General features: G+C 42.6%; 1 protein-coding gene across 1 annotated transcript in view; it reads right to left on the minus strand.

Annotated features, from left to right (window-relative positions):
* The window catches only part of NRG2 (neuregulin 2), a 267,820-nt gene that overhangs the window by 190,068 nt on the left and 58,084 nt on the right, over positions 1 to 19,668 (minus strand). Inside the window, exon 2 of the mRNA XM_030927679.1 lies at positions 7,525 to 8,279. Within this exon, the coding sequence (XP_030783539.1) occupies positions 7,525 to 8,212 (688 nt within the window). The 5' untranslated portion in view covers positions 8,213 to 8,279. The remainder of the gene's footprint in view (positions 1 to 7,524; positions 8,280 to 19,668) is intronic.

A 19,668-nucleotide genomic window follows, 5' to 3' on the forward strand; every position in this document is an offset into this window, starting at 1 on the left:
TCACTGAACTACAAAATGTTACTGAGTTACTTTTAACCCAAGCCTTCAAATACTACTTACATAATTAAGAATAATTCGTCAGCCTAGCATTCAAGACTGATTAAAATATCACCCTAGGCTGGGCGCAGTGGCTCACACCTGTAATCCCAGGACTTTGGGAGGTCAAAGGGGGAGGATCACTTGAGCTCAGGAGTTCAAGACCAGCCTGAGCAACATGACAAAATCCCATCTCTGCAAAGAAAGACAATATCACCCTAATTTACCTCTCCAGGCTACTCATTTTCATTTCCCTTTCATTCTGTTTTTTTTTTTTTAATTCCACAAACATCCCCCCTCTAATACTGAGAATGCTGCTCTTGCTGCATGAAATACATTTAATCAATTGATTCATCTCTATTCCCAAACTACTCTCACCTCAACTATCTCTGATTATTGGAAACCCTTCTCAAACTACTTCTCCAAGAAACGTTCTTTAATCTTCTAACCAGATATTATCTTTCTTTCCTTTTTGACTCTTCTCCTCCTCCCAAAAGCACTATGTTGGCATATCTTATAGTGTTTATCGTATTCTAAGTTAAATTACTGTTACATGATTGTAAGCTCATTGGTGATGGCGACTGTATCTGATGCAGTTCCTCTAAAGTAACTTGTTCTTTACACAGAATATATATTTAAATACTTGTTGAAGCAAACATTTAAAAGATTGAATTAAAAGAAAGTTCTTTTTGTAATAAAACTTTTGGGATATCAAATTGCATCACTGTCACAATAGAATTCATGATGTCCTGACTTTTTGCATGGGCTGGACCAGGTGTTTAGCCATTTTGTGACCTTCCTCTCATTCAATTCTGAGGAATGTTAATTCAGCCTGGCTTCTGTTAGTTGGATCAATATCAAGATCAAGACCAAGTAAAACATCCCAGCGAAAAGGACAAAGACAGATCCTCAGTCTTTATATAACAGATCAGGGAAAGAAGGTGTAAGGGAGCCAGTGTCCTCAGCACAGGGCAGGAAACTGTGAATGATAAACAGAACTGGGGATTCAGTTTTTGGGGAGAGAAAAAAAAAAAAAAAGTAATCTGATCATCACATCTTGGGGGTCTGCGTTGCTTAGAGAATACAGAAACTTTCTACAGTACCTAGGCCTCTGCTGCTCTAGAAACATCTGCAAGGGTAAATGAAATGTTAACCACTAGTCCTGTCCCACACTCAGGAGGCTAGCAGCACAATCTGGTCCTGAACAGAGGCATAGAGCAGAGCTGACAGGCTCTGGAAGTGTCAGGCCTCTGTCCCAGAGAAGGTCCCTGGAGATGGCTATTTGGATCTTACTGCATATACAAAGTGGGAAGGGAATGTTACTGTAGAATGGAGCTCATATGCCACACTCTCCCAACTAGCCAGAGAAGGAAGGCTTCTTACTTTATTTCATAATTATCAAAAACATTATAGCTGATTAGCAGCAATTAATCACACTCCATAAGTGTGAATTTGTCTTTTGACCCCAGACTGGCAAAAGCTCCCTAGCTCTTTGCCTGGGTACAGGATGTCCTTTCATGTCATCCTAATACCTTTTAATCATCCTCTATGTGTGCTTCAGTTCTTACAACCTGACATGGAGCTCTAGCTCAGCAAGATTCATCTGCATGTATTACTGTTTTTAAAGAAGTCTGCTTTAATTAAATATAAAAGTCATTGTTCGAACTTGTCATAATTTAGCACTTCTACCGATTAATTCATCTACTTTCCCTAGTTTTTTAAAGAATTCCCTGTATCATCTCTTGAAATTCATAAACTGGACTTATTTCTATGTACAAATTCCAAAAAGTAAGTGGGAGGAGAGGGTTAACTTGCTAGAAACAAGTAAGACCAAAATCCCCACACCATATACACCCATCCATCCAAGCACAAAATTTGGGGGGAAATTTCTCTTACTTTTAGTGTAAATTATACTAACAACACTTCAGACCTTGCAAAGAAAGATCTAAGAACAAGTTGTTGAAAACTGCATTGGGGAAACTTCAATGATACTGATATCACCATTCCTTTCCCAAATTTTCAAAATTGCCAAATGCCATTAAGCAAACAGCGTTTAGAAGGTTAAGACTTCTGCTGTTTTGATATTTGCATATTTACTTTTTTCCTATTTATCCAAGTGGCAATTCCCTGATCCTCTGAAATTGTAATGCTATGTTCAAATCAGTTACCTTAAATGTACTTCAGAACAGTATTCAGGTAGCTAAATTCCCTGGAATTGTACCAGCCGTGCATGAATATGGTCCAAATCAAACTCCTCATTGACAACTGGGGACTCTGGCTTCTGAATGAAAATCAAAGCAATCATGCAACTGTGGAGTTTTCTCTTTTTATCTGTGAAATCATGTGATCTCCCACATGGACGCTACTGTGAGATCACCAAGCGGGTGAAACAATAAGAATTGCTGTATGGGTTGAGATGCAGCCCTGAATCTCAGTGATAAACCTTTGGATCTCTCCTTTGAGCATCCCAATTAAGACTTATAAAATGTATTGTCATGGAAAACTTAATGGCAAAGTATCTGAAAAATAAGTTGGTATTTTCATTCCTGAACCTTGAATTATATCTGTGAGGTAAGGTATTGAGAAGAGACGATCCTTTAACTAGACACTTGAGATAGAGGACTCAGAGATCATTAGAACTAGGTGGATAAGATCTTGGGCCAGGTTAAGAAAATATGTACTACCTGGGAAGAATTTACCACAAAATTGACTTAATGGCAAAATTAACATTCTTCCTCTGTCGAAAGAAAATATAAGACTACTTTGGGCCGGGCGCGGTGGCTCACGCCTTTAATCCCAGCACTTTGGGAGGCCGAGGTGGGTAGATCATGATGTCAGGAGTTCGAGGCCAACCAGGCCAAGATGGTGAAATCCTGTCTCTACTAAAAATACAAAAATTAACCAGGCGCAGTGGCAGGTGCCTGTAATCCCAGCTACTCGGGAGGCTGAGGCAGGAGAATCGCTTGAACCAGGGAGGCAGAGGTTGCAGTGAGCCAAGAATGTACCACTGCACTCCAGCCTGGGTGACAGAGCAAGACTCCATCTAAAAAAAAAAAAAAAAAAAAAGACTACTTTGAAAAACATTGTGTTTTTAGAGAAACACACACTTCAAGAATAAATTATTCTTGAATATTTTACCACAGAGCCTTAAAGCTGGGTAGCTGAGAACGGGGGTTAAGAAGGAAACTTTTCTTCATATATTTTTATGTATTTTCCGAATTTTGAGCCATATAAGTGTGTTACAGCTCCAAAAATATAAATATAATTTCGTAAAGAAAAAAACTAATTGATATTAGAAAATAAAATTAAAATTCCCTAGATAAAGGAGGATGGTAAAGGGGAAGCACATTTGCTTTGATTAGGGGCCAAGAGGAAGTTAGTCACCTAGATTGTTAATACACCACCATCCCTAGCTCCCAAACTGTTTGTTAATTCAAACCGATGGTTGTTTTATTTTTGTTTAAATTTGGGGGTGGGCAAGTAGTAATCTACTTTCCAAAAGAAAAAAAATAAGAGGGTCTTTTCCAGCAAGATCTTTATTCTCCACCGCTCAAATCCCATTAACGCTAATCAGCACAATGATTAAGCACATTGTGGTTAAGTACTCTAGTTGATAATGATTCTTTTGGAAGAAAGGTTCCCATAGCGACAGGTAAAGGCTATCATCAAACTCAGCTTTTCAGCACAGGACTTGATGTCACAGGTCAGAGAGTTAAGATTGTTTTAGTATTAATCTGGAGGCTTTCTTTAACTTCACTTGACTTTACCCATTCAAATGACACTGATGGAGAGTCCTTCTATAAACCAGGCAAAGTACGAAACACTGGGGGGCAGGAGAGCTAGGAGAAAGAAGACCTCAAAGATAAGCTATTGTTCCTGCCCCAAGAATTGCAGTCTGCCAAGGAAAGCAGCCATTACAAGAAATAATGACATTAGGGTGGCAATTCAATCCTTAAATCTGCAACCATGCCTCTAGTCCTCATCACTAGCACTGGTCAGTTTCTAATCTAGTTTCACTTTCCCATCTTCAAGCTGCAGCACAGCTGGGTTTCCAGCTGGCTAGGGAAGAAAAGATTCTTTAAATAAACAGCATTTTAAAAATATGTAGTCGCTTTTGCTATACTGAATTTTGTGAACCACCTTTCTCTAATATGTGAATCTGGGTGCCACATTAATTTAAAACTATCCTAAAGAATGTAAAATTCCCCAGGAATACACCTTTCCTTGTTTAACAACGAAGTACACTATACACTGGAAAACCGCTAATCAGGAAATCCCAAAGAAAGAAATGATCTTTATTTTTTATGCTATTTACTGCATCTATTCAATAAGGAAACTGCTTAAAAACATGAATATAAGAAAACAACAAGATAGGGTGTAATTATACCAAAATATATGCAACCATCTTTTAAAATGCAGGACTATTTGCAGAACAGGATGCTTTTATAACATTGTACAGTGTTGCTAATCCCTGCAAGGTCTTTCTAACTCTTTTTCCTTGCCTTTCCACAGAAGGTACAGAAAACACCTCCCTCCAAACATGCAATCTTCTAAGAAATGCAAAGATTTTACTCAACTCTATCACCAGATGTACTCTTTCTGGATAAATGATACCCATTAGATATGTAAAAATACCACTCTGGCAGGTCTTGCTATTCCAGCAAGACCCCTGTCTACCTTTCCCCACCTTGTATCACAGACTTCAAGTCAACATTTCAGAGTGGAAATGAGCCATTTACGAGGACTGATAAGAAGAGGTCCAGTGTGACCTCCCGCATTGATGCTCCTGAGGCCAATTTTTAAACACAATATTATCCTTCCATATGGTGCCCCCCCCCCCAAAAAAACCCCACAAGATTTCTAGATGACCTCCCAGGGAACCACACCTCTCAGAACCTACACACACTCAGACCTGAAACTAGCTAAACAAAGCAACAATGCAACCTCAGTTGCTCAATATAACGGCCACGACGACAGTTTCCAAGTGCCAGTTTCTCTATTTTGCAATGGGCAAATCTGCTCCAAGGAGAAAATGTTCCCAATGACCCTGTGGCCCAGAGGGCTTTCTTTAGAATAGAAAACAGAAAATGAATTTGTTAGTTATTTCCTGCTAAGCACAAGGACAGTGTTGTGGTTAGTTAGGATGATTTTGTTTCCTTATTTAATATACCATTACCAGTACATGTTTTCTTTAACCACACGGCAGAAAATAAGAAAATGCAGTTTATGCTCTTCTGTTATATTATCACCAATTCCACAAGTCTCACAAATAGGTACTTTAATTTCTAATCCCCTTATATAAGGCTCCCCAAAATAGTACCTATTTATACACTTTCCTTTGAATATCAATTCAAAGCAATTTTTTGCATTCTAAAATGTTTACTGTCATACACATTCCTGATCCTTGATAATTTGTGATATGTGAGGGCCCTTCCTTTACCAGTGATTGCAGTTCTACATGTATCTTTTTAAGAACTGTACTACACATGCTATTTTGATAATATGAGATGATCATAATCTAGAAACAGACCATGTTTCTGACCCTCAAATCTTTCATGATTTCTGCATTTAACTGTTAAGCTATTAAATACTCACTAGAACAAACAATGTGTAATTGATGAGGCATATTGTGTTGGGGGAAGGAGAAAGCAGAAGGAGGGAGACAAGGGAGCAGTTACTCTATGGGGTTGTCTGACAAAGACCGTCAAGTCCTCAGCGGCCCAGACTAGCGATTATGTGGAGATATACACTGTGCAAATGCAGGAGCAACTCACCAACAACCAAACAGAAGCTGTCCTTGAACAAGGTTCAATAAATATTTTTACTATCTATTTTCCACTGTATAATACTGTTTCACAGCTTCCCAAGGGATCTCAGAGAAAATACTCAATAGAATAAAAAAACTAGAAATTCTTAGCTGGTCTCTGCTTGTCATCATAAAACATTTCAGAACATAAAACTAATATTAAAAAGCAGTCGACAATATTCCTAAGGATAATGTCAGGGTGATAAACTGCTGTTATCCCCCAAAGTTTTCCCCTCCTTATTAAGACATTGCCAAGATTCTTCTCATTAAAGTGATCACAGTTTAACATAGTTAGTGCCTAGATATACTCCCATAACTAAACTCCTAAAATTTGCCTCCTGAAGGGAGTGGGGGAGGAAAGCTTCCAAAAGTCATAGGTATTGATCTAGAAAGATGAGGGCAGCAAAACTTACTATAAGCTGTTACACATATTTTGCTACTCAAACAAAGCCTGTCTACACTACCTAGAATCAGTTGGTAAACTGGTAAACATACCAATTTCTATGAGAGTACAGGACGTCTATCATAATTCAGCGATTACACAGTCCAGCAAGTCATACCACATGCCAACAAATTCAGCTTTAGTTGGGACAAAAAGAAACCCCAACGTGAATAAGCACGAGACGGGCTTACACCAAATACTCCAGTGTGGGTCAATTTGATCTGAAATATCTTACTAAGAAGTAAGTACTGGATTCAGGGACAAGAAGAAAAAGCTCTTAGACTGACATTTATTTGACTTTTGACATGGGAGACTTCCATTCCCAGCTGCAGAGATCTACAGATTTCAGTGTTTTGTTTCTAATCACCTGCATTCCTGTGCAGCATCCAACATCATGAAGATGAAAGATGCAGTCAAATACATCTGGCGAGTAAGACGTTAGAGCTGAACTTAAAGCATTCAGCAGAAGTAAGTTACTCTCTTTCATCATCATCGCAATCAACAGACCTTGTAATATCCCCCAGAAACAGCTATTACAAAAAAAAAAAAAAAAAAAAAAAAGAGGTGACTGCTTGCTAGTCTTAAGAAAAGGATGGGCTACCTGCTTAGCAAAGACAGACAATCACGATGGAGAAAAAACCTGGAGCCACATGGAGGACGGAAAACAGTAGCAGAAAAAGTCCAACTCTGCCTGCGCCAGCGGTGTGGATGAGCAGAGCAACGAGCCCAGGAGAGGAAGGAGGGGGCGGGGGCGATCATTCCCTAGGAGAACTTGTAAGCGGAGGCCTTCACAGCCTGGGAGTCTGCCCAGCTGCTCCTGCAGACCCTGCCAGCCTGGGCACGGCAGGCCCGCGGGGGCAGAGCGGGCAAGGCCTCCGAGGGTCACTCCTGACACAGCCTCAGGCCAGCACCGCCAGGACCTCTCCGTTTTTCCTTCCGCTACTGGGCTATGATGGCAGCTTTCCAGCCCCACATGCCACACATCAGCCGCAGATCCCCGCTGGCACAGGCCAGCGCCTCCCTCCGCCCCCCGCCCCTGGCACACTTTGATCCTGATCCTCCTTCTCTCAGCCCCAACCCCCCACCCACCCGTGCCAGGCGCCCTGCCCAGGGGCGGCCCCACCCCCCAGCGCCCGGACTTTGCCAGGCCCGGGCACCTGCAGCACCTCCCCGCCCCACCCCCATTCTCCACCACCTCGCCCCTCCCCCCTTTCTCCAGCAAAGGGAGGGGGCGACTCACCGCAGTCAGTGCACAGGATCTTGCCCACCTCTTTCTTGAGATTTTTGCCGTTGGTGTCGAGGGGGGCAAAGGCCGTCTTAAAGACTAAGGGCTGTTCTGTGGGCTCCAGGAAAAAGATGTAGCGCTGGTTCCTTTCGAGCGGCGCACAGGAGCCCACGCTGATCACCTGCTCGCGCTGCAGCCCCCCGCTCCGGAGCGGCCACTTGTCCAGCACCTTTACCAGCGCCACCCGACCCGAGGCGGGCGGCTCTCGGGTGCTGTTGGAGCTGGAGCCGCCGGCTGGGGCCAGCCCCTGTACCTTGCCCTCCACCACCACGGGTGCCTTGTACGCCTGGTCCTGCACCGACTTGAGGCTGGGCGAGTAGCAGGCGAGCGACACACCGAAGAGCAGCATGGAGAAGCCGGGGGCCGGGTCGCGCCTCATGCCGCCGGCGGCTGCGGCTCGCGAACGGGCGGCGGCTCTCCGGGCTGCGGAGCTGCGGGGCTGCGGCTGTTGCTGCGGCCGCGGCTCTGGGGGCGCAGCGGGACGAGAGATGCTGCTGTTGCTGCTGCTCCTGCTGCTGCCGCCGCTCTCGCTGCTGCTGCTGCTGCTGCTCCTCTCGCTGCTGCTGCTGCTGTCGCTGTAGCTGCTGCACCGACCCTTCTCCAGTGGCGGCGGCGGCAGCGCTGAGCAGCAAACCTGCCGCATCTGGCCAGGCCATTTGGGGGGCTCCGCCGCTCAGCCGCCGCCGCCTTGGGAGGGGAAACAGAGCCCGCTGGAAAACCGGAAACAGCGTAACGTTAGCGCCTCTTAGCCCTCCACCGGCAGCCCGGGGAGGTGGCCCAGCTAGGGCAGGGGGCAGGCGGCAAGCGGGCCGCGATGCGCAGCGCGGCGCAGCGCAGCGCTCCCACCCTGTGCGCCAGGACCTGGAGGAGGATGCGGAGGATGGGACGCCCGCCCACTTGCTCTCTCGCGCCCCCTCTGCCCCCGGACTGAGTGGGGAGCGCGGCTTCTGCAGGGGAAGCTTGGGACTGCACTGCTTTAGTGCCCGCCTTCAGCCCGCAGGGGCGAGGGAGGAATCGTGCCACCCTTTGCTCTCGGGATTTATCGGTATGACAGTAGGGGTGGTGCGTGAGGAGAAGGCGGAGAAGAGATAACGGGCTCCTGACACCATCCTGTGAACGTGGGAATAGGACGCAGGGCGTGCCCCCTGCCTTTGGCCGGCAGCTGTAGGAGCCAGAGAGGTTTCCATGGCCAGGGTGGCCGGCCAGCCTCTCTCCTCTTGGGCTGTCCTCTTTCCTAGGGGGACCCTGGAGCCCAGCCCCTAAATGATACCACGTGCTCGGTCCTGCCACCGCCTGGTGAGAGCTGGATATTCGACTTGAGGTGGGGGAGGATCCCAGCTCCGTCATTATGGAAAGAGTTGAGCTACAAGGTGTCTTGTCTCAGGATTGAGGACACCGAAGTGGTGGCTGAGAAAGGGTCGAGTCCCCAACACTCTGGCCTTTCTTCAGCAGCCACGTGGGGATCTGGCTGAGCACTGTACAACCTCATCTTTTAAAAATCTGCTAAGAGAGGTGGGGGGCTTCTTGGGAGCCAATAGAGAGCCAGAGCCTGTCAGGGCCAGAGGCTGCTCCATAAAAAACGGTTTTTTGTTTTTTGTTTTTTTTTCCAAGGCTGATGCTTGCAAGAGGCAGAAGAGTTTGCCGCACTGGAGCCAGCATCTGATTTAAAGCACACACACACACACACACCCAGCCCCATAATCCATTTGCCTATCAGTGAGGGTCCAGGGAGTTTTCAACACTCGGCTTTTAACCTTGAAGGATGTGGGGCTCAGGAATGCCAGTGAGATCTTGGGGAATTTTATACCGAACTGGGCTCCACAGGAAACTGGTCCAAGGATGACTGACTTAGGCTAGGACTGCTATTCTGGAAAGGAAGTAGAGAGAGCTACTCCTTTCCTACAGGCTAAGAGACATCTTAAACTCAATACATCCAAAACCAACATCATTATTTCTTCCACTTCACTCCAAATCACCTATAATTATTAATGCCACTGTTTTATTCTTTTAGACTCTATCAATCCATTACAATAAGTCCCTTCATCTCATCTTTTATTCTTCCTCATCCAATTAATCACCAAGGCCTTTGGGTCTCCCTTTTAAAATAATCTCCAATTTATCTACTTCCACTCCAACTCTGCTGCAAACACCTTAAGTCCAAGTCCTCATCATCTCTCACCTGGACAACTTCAAAGCCTATTAACTGGTCTCCACTCTTTTCACCTCATCACCTATCTCCAGTCCTACCAATGCCAGAGTGATCCTTCTAAAAATAAAATGTAAGCACAATTTGGCCATGCTACCGCTCTCAGATGTAAAGTCCAAACTCCTCAGCAAGGCTCTTCATGGGCTCCCTTTGCCTAGCCAACTTCATATCCTGAGAGCCAAACCCCCACCCTAGCAATCCTCAGCACTTCATGCTGTTTCTTGGTGTGCTTCTGCATACAATGTCTCTTGTGTCCAGAAAGCCTCACCTCCACCTTGTCCACATGGATAACTATTCTTTTCCCAAGGCCCAGCTCAGCATTATACTGCATCCCCCTTCCTACATATCCACCTCTACTCCCACCAACATACACATAGATGATAGAATTAATCCCTTCCTCCTCTGTATTGCCATGAGCCTCACACATAGTATTACTGTTGGGATATGGCCCATACTGTATTTCAAGCAGCCATTTAATGGGTCTGCATCTCCCATCAGGCCAGGCACGTTAATATAAGGGACTATATATATATCCCGTTCGCCTTTGGATTCCTATTACCTCCAACACAATGCCTGGCATAAAATAAGGATTAGCAAATCTCCAGTGAAAGAAGGAGAGAAGGAAGAAAATAACTGAAAATTGGCACTTTTAAAGGCATCAAGCCAATCTTGTTGGCTCCTTCAGTGTCCCCTATTTCATTTTCATAGATCACAGACCTCATAAATCACAAAACATCACCATAAGGAAGATAGCAACATCCACTCTTTCATTTTTCAATGAAAGAAAAAGTCCCAGAGGGGATAGGGGACTTACTCAAGATCTCACACAGCCAGGACTGAACTCAGTCTTCTGTTCCTGAGACGAGGGTCATAGTGAAGAATTTGTGCTCTAGAGTCCGGAAGAGCTGGGTTTTAAAGCAACTCTGTGACTTACCAACTTTGGGATGAGTCTATTTTACTCTCTAGGCCTTAGTTTCCTTATCAGTATGAAGGAGAAAATAATAGGGTCTACTTCATAAAGCCATTTTTTGCTTATTATGTACTTTCAATAAATATTCAATCAAATGGCTCCTCTGTGCCAGTCACTGAGGCACTATATGTTACTGGGTACACTGTGGTGAACCAAACTGTTCAATAGTACATGTCTGTGCTCTCAAAGCTCATACTCTGACTGGGAAGAAACAGTAAACAAGTACACAAATGGGTAACTAATTACTTGTATTGCTGAGTATCCTGAAGGAAATAAACAGGATGAAATGATAGAGAATAATGGAAAGGGGAGAGGATAGGTCTACTTGGATAACAGAAGGCTTGTCTGAGGAGATAACATTTAAGCTGAGACTAGAAGGATGAGGAGGATGTGGATTACGTGAGATAATATGTAAAGTGCTTAGAACAATGTCTGGTGCACAGTAAGGGCCAAAATTAAAGTTGAGAATTATTAATATTTTACTTACACTGGTGGTTCCCAATCTAAGAGCTGAGAATTTCTAAGTGGTATTAGCCTACTTTGGTAGGCTAAGTGGGGTGGATCACTTGAGGTCAGGAGTTCAAGACTAGCCTGGCCAACATGGTGAAACCCCATCTTTACTACAAAAAAAAAAAAAAAAAAAAACCTGGGCGTGGTGGCACTCACCTGTAATCCCAGCTGCTTGGGAGGCTGAAGCAGGGAAATGCTAGAACCCAGGAGGCAGAGGTTTCAGTAAGGCTCATAACACTGCACTCCAGCCTGGGCAACAGAGCCCTGTCTCAAAAAAAAAAAAAAAAAAAATACAATTTTTCAATAGAACATGTCATGAAGAATAAATATATTATTTTCCTCTCTCTCTTATTTATTTATTTATTTATTTATTTATTTATTTATTTATTTTTTGAGACGGAGTTTTGGTCTTGTTGCCCATGCTGGAATGCAATGGTGCAATCTCGGCTCACTGCAACCTCTGCTTCCCAGGTTCAAGCAATTCTGCCTCAGCCTCCCAAGTAGCTGGGACTACAGGGTCCTGCCACCACTCCCAGCTAATTTTGTATTTTTAGTAGAAACGGGGTTCTACCATGTTGGCCAGGCTGGTCTCGAACTCCCAACCTCAAGTGATCCACCCGCCTCGTCCTCCCAAAGTGCTGGAATTACAGGCGTGGGCCACCGTGCCTGGCCAGCATCACTTTCATTGTCGTCTAAGAGGTCTTTAATTTCCTCAAACTACTTCCACATATACACTATTCGAAATTCATAACACTGAAGAGCACGTGGGATAAGCATTATTTTACAAAAACATGAGGAAAATTGACACACGGAGAATTTAAGTGACTTTCCCAAGATCACAAAGCTATGGATATCTTTTTTTGCCAAGATTTATAACAAACTCAAGCGCACACTTTTGAATAGAACCACATAAAGAAATGGAAGCCAGACCTGTTCACTATACCATGGCTTAGCACAAGGTTGTGAAAAAAACTGGTTCATGGTAGCAGTGGGCTGTGTCACTATATAATAATCACTAAGAACAAAAACAGAAGTAGACAGAATGGTGTAGACATTCTGAATTCAAGATAGAACACCCACATGAAAAGCTTGGCTTCTTTTCTCAGATCCCTCCCACACAGGATGGGCTTCTTCCAGCTTTAGCCAGGATAGCAGGCCAGAAAGGGCCACTGAACCAGGTTCATGGCTTACTGCAGCTAGGAGAACTGGCTAATCAAGGAGATCTGTATGGCCTTTATCTGGTCACAGAGTCTCACAAATCAAGCCGAACACTTTGCAGGGCAGTCTCACTTTCTAAATAAAGAAATTTTGTAAACTTATTTTTTCTCCTTTTGAAATCTGTTTTCTAAATTTGGCTTCCAGAGTCACTTTCAGGTTCTGTGTGGTTAATTTCTTTTCCTCCAAGGATTTTCAAACAAGGGACTAAACAGAAAACAGATATTGAGAGTCAGAATGTTAGCACTGGGGAAGACTTTAGTATCAATGTAGCCTGATGTCCTTCTTTTACAGAGGAAGGCACAGAGACCATGGAGATTATTTGACTTGCTCAAGGTCACACAGCCTCGTTGGCAGCAGGAATAGCCCTCATTTCCTGACCCCTGGCCCAGTGCTCTTTTGTCTACTTTTCAAAATCCTGACTCCACCTCTACTGGAACGTGAGCTTGGACAAGTCACTTCACCTTTTTGGTTTGTTTGTTTTTTGAGATGGAGTCTCGCTCTGTCACCCAGGCTGGAGTGCAGTGGCGCCATCTTGGCTCACTGCAACCTCTGCCTCCTGGGTACAAGCGATTCTCCTGCCTCAGCCTCCTGAGTAGCTGGAATTACAGGCATGCGCCACCACACCCAGATAATTTTTGTATTTTTAGTAGAGACAGGGTTTCACCATTTTGGTCAGGCTGGTTTTGAACTCCTGACCTTGTGATCCTCCCACCTCAGCCTCCCAATGTGCTGGGATTACAGGCTGAGCCACCACGCCTGGCCACTTCACCTTTTTAAGTCTTTTCATTTCTGAGCCTTAACTACTTTGCATTTCACAAATGGAAAATTTATAGTGGTTTAATAACTTTCCAAATGACAGACACAGTTGGGACTCTGATCCAAGCTTGTCCATTGCCAAAGCATGTCCTCATGCACAGCACCGTCAGAACTCTCTGGGTAAGAGGCAGTCTCTTGGTGTCACTTTCATTATCATCTAAGAGGTCTCTAATTTCTCTGATTTCCTTTTTTGGGAGGGGCCCCCAATAAAATATCTACTTCCTAGGAGTTGTGTAAGGATTAAGTGAGTTAATTCATGTGAAATGTTTCACACAGTACCTGGACACAGAGAAACTTGCTAAGAGTGAAGTCTCTGGAGTCAAACTGCCTGCGTCTGAATTCCAGCTCTGCCAGTTTGCTTGACTGACATTTTGGCCTAGCTACTTACGTTCTCTGTCTCAGTTTCCTCAACTGTAAAGTGAGTAAAATGATATATCTTTCTACGTCATTAAAATTGTTATGAGTCTTAAATAAAATAATATGTATAACCCACTTAGAATAGTGTTCAGCATGTTAACCATTGTTAGTTTGACTGTAATAACCACTTTTCTTATTTTAAGTAGCCATACTTTGCCCAAAATTCATCAGTTTTAAAAGCATTCACTTTCATATGTTTTGAACACATGCTGAAATTCTTAAGATTGGAGCCTGATTTTCTGCTTTATTAAAAAAAAAAAAAAAAAAAAAAAAAAAAAACCTCTCATTGGTAGTTCCAGTTCCCAATCAAGAGAGGCCAGGATTCAATAATTTATAGCCTATGGCTATGTTTGGAGTCAAGGGGCTTCCACTCCCCAATTTGCTGAAAAGTGCAGCAGCCCCTCTGTCTGAGTTGTTCCATCTGGGATAATAATAATTATTCCTTTGTAAAGTGCTTTGAGACCTTTGGATGAAGAGTGCTATGTGAACACAAATTATTATCTCTTTTCCAGATATCACTTTTAGATTAAAATCCAGAAGCTCCCTAAAATAGACCATAGCAGAAGTACAGTCCGGACACAGATACATCTGTCCATTATTATCACAACCAGATAATACATTCATGATCAACACCATCATTCATTTTCTTTTACATATCATAGCAGATCTAACTTGGATTGGGAAAAAATGAGATGTCCTCAAGATGGATGTTTTTGCTGTTTAACTTTCAAAGATTTCCCCCACTCTGTTTTCCTGATCTGTGTTTTTGGAATCCTCTCCTGAGGTCAACAGGAACTCTGAGGTTGATTCAACTCTGGGGGCGTGAAGCAGGACAAGAAAAAGGAATTATTCTCTTAGTCCCAAATCCTCATGATTCATCTGTTTCTACTTTATAGTTTTTAGTTCATGTGCATTCTTTTTCATGTTGTTTCTAGACACTTCAATATCATCCGAAGTCAGTAATTTTAAGACTTTACTTTCCCTGAGTTTTTGTTACAGTTCCTAAATTTATTTATTCATTCTTCCAGAAACATTTATTGAAAAATCTGCTATGCATAGCACTGCCCCAGATGCTAAAGAAATAATAGCCATGGTTCCTGCTAGAGCTAAAATCTAGGCAAAACTTGGAGTCAGGTGAGCTGTTTTCTGTTGAGCGGGCACCCATTCTTGATTCTTATATGCACACACACACACACACACACACACACACACACACCCCACTTCTCTTTTAATGTCATCCTTCCCCTTTGTATTTCAGAGGCTCAGTGTCCCACTGCTCTCTCGGCTCTCACAATTCTAAGGGCAGAGACAGTGTGTTTTGCAAATGCTAGGCCCTCAATATTTGCTGATATGACAAACTCAGTCACAATAAAGGATTAACATCTGTTAAAGTGTAATGCATAACTCCTTATGTTATGCCTTCATTTCTAAGGTATCCTGTATTATTCATTTCAAAATGAACTTATTCATTCCAATAGTATTTTTATTTCATTATTTCTTTTAGAACATCCATTTGATTAATACTTATTTTAGAACTTATCATTCAAAAGTGTCTTTAGCGCCTACTCTGTTTCAAGCTTTCTATCAGATGCTAAGAACGTAGAGGCAAATAAGACACATAAGGCCTCTGCCCTTGAACAGTTTACACTCGTAAAGGGAAACAGACACTAAAAGGAAGAAATAAACAAAAATAAATTCAGTGAGAGAAAGAAAAGAGGGGGAAATAAAGAGAGAGGTATGTGAGTATGATTGGATTGAAAATGACCAGGACAGGACAGGTACAGTGACTCATGCCTGTAATCCCAGCACTCTGGGAGGCCGATGCGGGCAGATCACCTAAGGTCAAGAGTTTGAGAAAAGCCTGGCCAACATGGTGAAACCCCATCTCTACCAAAAAAAAAAAAAATCTGGGTGTGGTGGTCGGCGTCTGCCGACCCAGCTACTTGGGAGGCTGAGGCAGGAGAATTGCTTGAATCCAGGAGGCGGAGGTTGCAGTGAGCCAAGATGGACCCTCTGCACTCCAGCCTGGGTGACAAAGAGAGACTCCAAGAAAAAAAAAAATGACCAGGACAGGACAGTGCTTACAGGCATGGTTTCTCTAAGAAGACGGAATTTGAGCTGAGACGTGAAGAATGAAGAGGAGTCAGCCACACATAACACTGGGAGCAGAGCATTTGAAGCAGAGGGAAGAATCCCACACAAAAGGCCTGAGGAAATAATAAGCTTGACATGATCAAAGTAGGGAAGGAAGGCCAGTGGGGCTAGAGATTGTTATAACAAGGAAGAAGAGTGGTATGGGATGAGGTCAGGGAGAGAAGTAGTGACGAGACTCATGCTGGGCCTTGCAAACTAAAGTAAGTTTGTTTGTTTGTTTGTATCCAAAGTAAGTATGGATTATTTTCTAAGCACAATGGGAAGTCACTGGAGAGTTGAAGTAGACACCATGTGATTTAAAATTAAAAGAGATCACTCTGAGGTATGGGGCAGAGACTGTCATGGTACAAGAGGGGAATCAACAAGACCAGTTAGGAAGCTGGCAGTGTCCTGTCCTGGTCTTTTTTTGCTTTTTTTTTTTGTTTGTTTGTTTTTTGCTTTTTGTTTTTTTTGCAGTAGTCTAGGAGAGATGACAGTGGTTTCAACTTGTGTAGTAGCCATGGAGATAAAGAAAAATTGATGGAATTTAAGATATAATTTGAAGATGGAACCAACAAGACTTGCTAGAGTGGATGAAGTGGGCAAGGAAAATAGAATAATCACAGATGACTAAAGTTTTGGCTTGGACAGAGGATGGCACCATTGGTTGAGATGAGAAATTCAGTAGTTGAAAGAAATAGAAAATTCCATTTTTGACATATTAATACCAAGATGCCTGTTAGACATGCAAATGGAAATTCAAGCACAAGTGGGTAGGTAAGTCTTGGTTTAAAATACAAGGTTAGAGTTAAAGGTTTACATTTGGGAGTCAACATATAGTTGGTATTTAAAGCTATAGAACTAGATAAGATGAAATGAGAAGGGTAATAGGGAAGAGGTTCTAGAACAGCACTGTCCAGTAGAAATGTGTGAGCCACACATATGAGCTACATGTGTAATTTTACATTTTCTATAGCCATATTAAAAAGTAAAAAGAAACAGAATAATTTTAATAACAATATATCTAAAATATTATTATTTCAACATGTACCCATGTAAAAAATTATTCATGAGACATTTCGCATTCATTTTTTAAATACTAAGTCTTTGAAATCCAGAGTGAATGTTATGTTTTACGGCATATCTCATTTCTCACTAGTCACATTTCAAGTGCTCAGCAAACCAACGTTTAGAGGTTGAATAGAGGAGGAGGAGTCAGGAAAGAAAACTGTAAGAATGGTGCCACAGAAGCCAAGAGAAGTATTTTAAAAAGGGACTGGTCAGCTGTGTCCAATGTTTATAAGAGGCTGAGTAAGATGAGAAGTGGCAATAGAATTCAGCAACATGGAGGTCACTAATGACCTTGACTAAAGCTGCTTCAGTGGAGTGATGGCTTCCTGGAAGGAAGCCAGAATGGAGTCAATGAAAGGTAAGGAAGTGGTGCCAGCCAGTATAAACAACTGTTTCAAAAAGTTTTGCTGTGCAGAGGAACAGAGAAATGAGCACTAGTTGGAGGGGGATATGGAGTCAAGAAAGGGTTTTTACTAAAATAGGAGATGTCAGAGCATGCTCATAATGGCAATAGGAATGTTCCAAGAAGAAGGAAGAAACTGTTGTGGGAGAAAGTGGATAGTAAGTGAGGAATGGAAATCCTTGAGAAAACAAGAGAGATGAGTGTAAGAGCACAAAGAAAGGAGCTGGTCTTTGACAAGAAAAATTATTATTTTATCAAAACAGGAAGGAAGACAGACTATGGACACAGTATAGAAGAATGGATACAGATTAGTTTATACAGCTGAGTAATGGAATCTTCATTTTAACACAGGGCTGAAGCCATAAGCAAAAGCAAGCAAAAACCAAAAAGAAAAAAATCAGAGAGAGAGAGAGAGAAAAGAGGAATGCAAGCTGGAAAGGAAAAAGGTGGTATGCATGTGGAAGGGGAAAAAGGGACACTGTATTCTTTTTTCTTTTCTTTAAAAACAATGCATTTGATCAATATAAGAGAGGATTAAACTTTTCCAGGATCTGAACTGTTGGTGTCCACCCTCCAAGATACCCCTTTCTCTGCATCAGGATACCTAGGAAACCAATTTAGTAATCACAAGGTTGCTTGATGATCAGTCTCTGGGCAAAGGGAATGAATAATCTTGAGTTCATTTCATTCAAGGGTTAAAAAAAAAAAGTCTGATGAGCTATTTCTGATACATGTAACAGGGTACACATGCTTGCTACATTCAGAGTATCTCTCCCCTGAGCAATGTTGGAGACAAGGCAACACAATCTCATAATCCAGTTTATGGAACAATCTACCTGAGGCCTCTTCCAGCTGTTAAGAAAACTGAAAACCACTAGAGGCAAAATATATCAGGCTGGGTCCCAAGCAGGAAATACTATTCTATTCAAAACAGTTTGCTGAAAATAACTTATTAAAGGGACTATCTACAAAGATGTGGGCCAAGCTAAGGGAAACAAGACTCAGTAGAGACACTCAGGGGCCTGCATGAGTGGTAAAACATTCCCTTCCCTCGACATACAGGGGTGAGGTGAAGAAGAAGTGTCACCAGATCCAAGTAAGTACTGGAGCCACATCGAAGGGGCCATCAGGCAGCTCATGCAAGAATGTGGCAGTAAAGTAGGGAGAAAGAAGGGGGAAGAAACAATCCAGTCTCTCCTTTCTGCTCTTCCTCCTACCCCCATGCCAAGTTTCTGCTGAATGAACCACAGTCAGAAGCCAAAGGATGAGGGAACCCATAGAGGTTAATGTACAGGGTTCCAGGCAGGACAAGGAAGGGCAAAGAGTGAATCTGATGGGTGGGAGTTGGGGGGCAAACAGTATAACTAGCGCAGGAAGATAAGCTATTCTTACATGAAACAAAGAAGCACCTAAATAGGAATGCCAACCTTGGACTATTTATGGAGCACTAAATTTATGATAGAGAGGAGGGAAGGGGAGAGGGAAGGTGAAGTAAAACTCTCATTCACACAAAGATAGCAGCAACTCTTAGCTTTCATTCATCTCTCTTACCAGACCAGAGATTTGGAGAAGGGGGAGATATTATTTTGCATTTCATTTCATTCAAGAGAAGACTTTTATTTTCCCCTTATTATTAGAAGGCAAAAAATCCTAGAGATAAAAATATTTGTTTGACTCTTTGAGAAAAAAGAATCCTGTACAGATTTTCATATCCCATTATCCTTATGCTACTATTCCCACCTCCCCTCCATGTGCACTGCTGGAAAGAGGCCTAAACCTCCAGGAGATACTGGTTTACTGAAGCTTAAATTTAGACAAAAGACCTGATGCAGACATTTGAGGTCACTAAGCTTCTGTCACCATATGGACATAATCAAACAGAAGGCAATACAGCATTGTGGTTAAGAAGGTAGGCTCTGAATCCAGACTGCCTGGGTTTAAATGCATGTTCTACTACTTACTTGCTGTGTGACCTGCAGCAAATTACTCCTGTCATCCTCCATATCATCTGTAAAATGGGGATAATAATAGTACGTATTCTACAGTGTTAGCTTATGCAGATTACATGAGATACTTCATGTAAAGTACTTAGGGTACTGTCTGGCATATAGTAAATGCTTAAGAAGAGTCTTATTATTGATAAAGCCAACTTTCTGATTCTGAAGTATTATGCAATCAATTCTATTTCTCTTTAATAACCTGGTCTTTGTCTCCTCTCCATATGTTTAGATTATTCTCTAGAATCAATCTCTCTCCCATTCTCTCTCTCTCTCTCTCTCACACACACACACAAACACACATACACACAGTAGCTAATGGAGTCCTCATTTCTCATTTATATCAAAGGTGTTTGGA

This window comes from Rhinopithecus roxellana, chromosome 3, assembly GCF_007565055.1.
Source record: "Rhinopithecus roxellana isolate Shanxi Qingling chromosome 3, ASM756505v1, whole genome shotgun sequence".
In the NCBI taxonomy this organism is placed as follows: Eukaryota; Metazoa; Chordata; class Mammalia; order Primates; family Cercopithecidae; genus Rhinopithecus; species Rhinopithecus roxellana.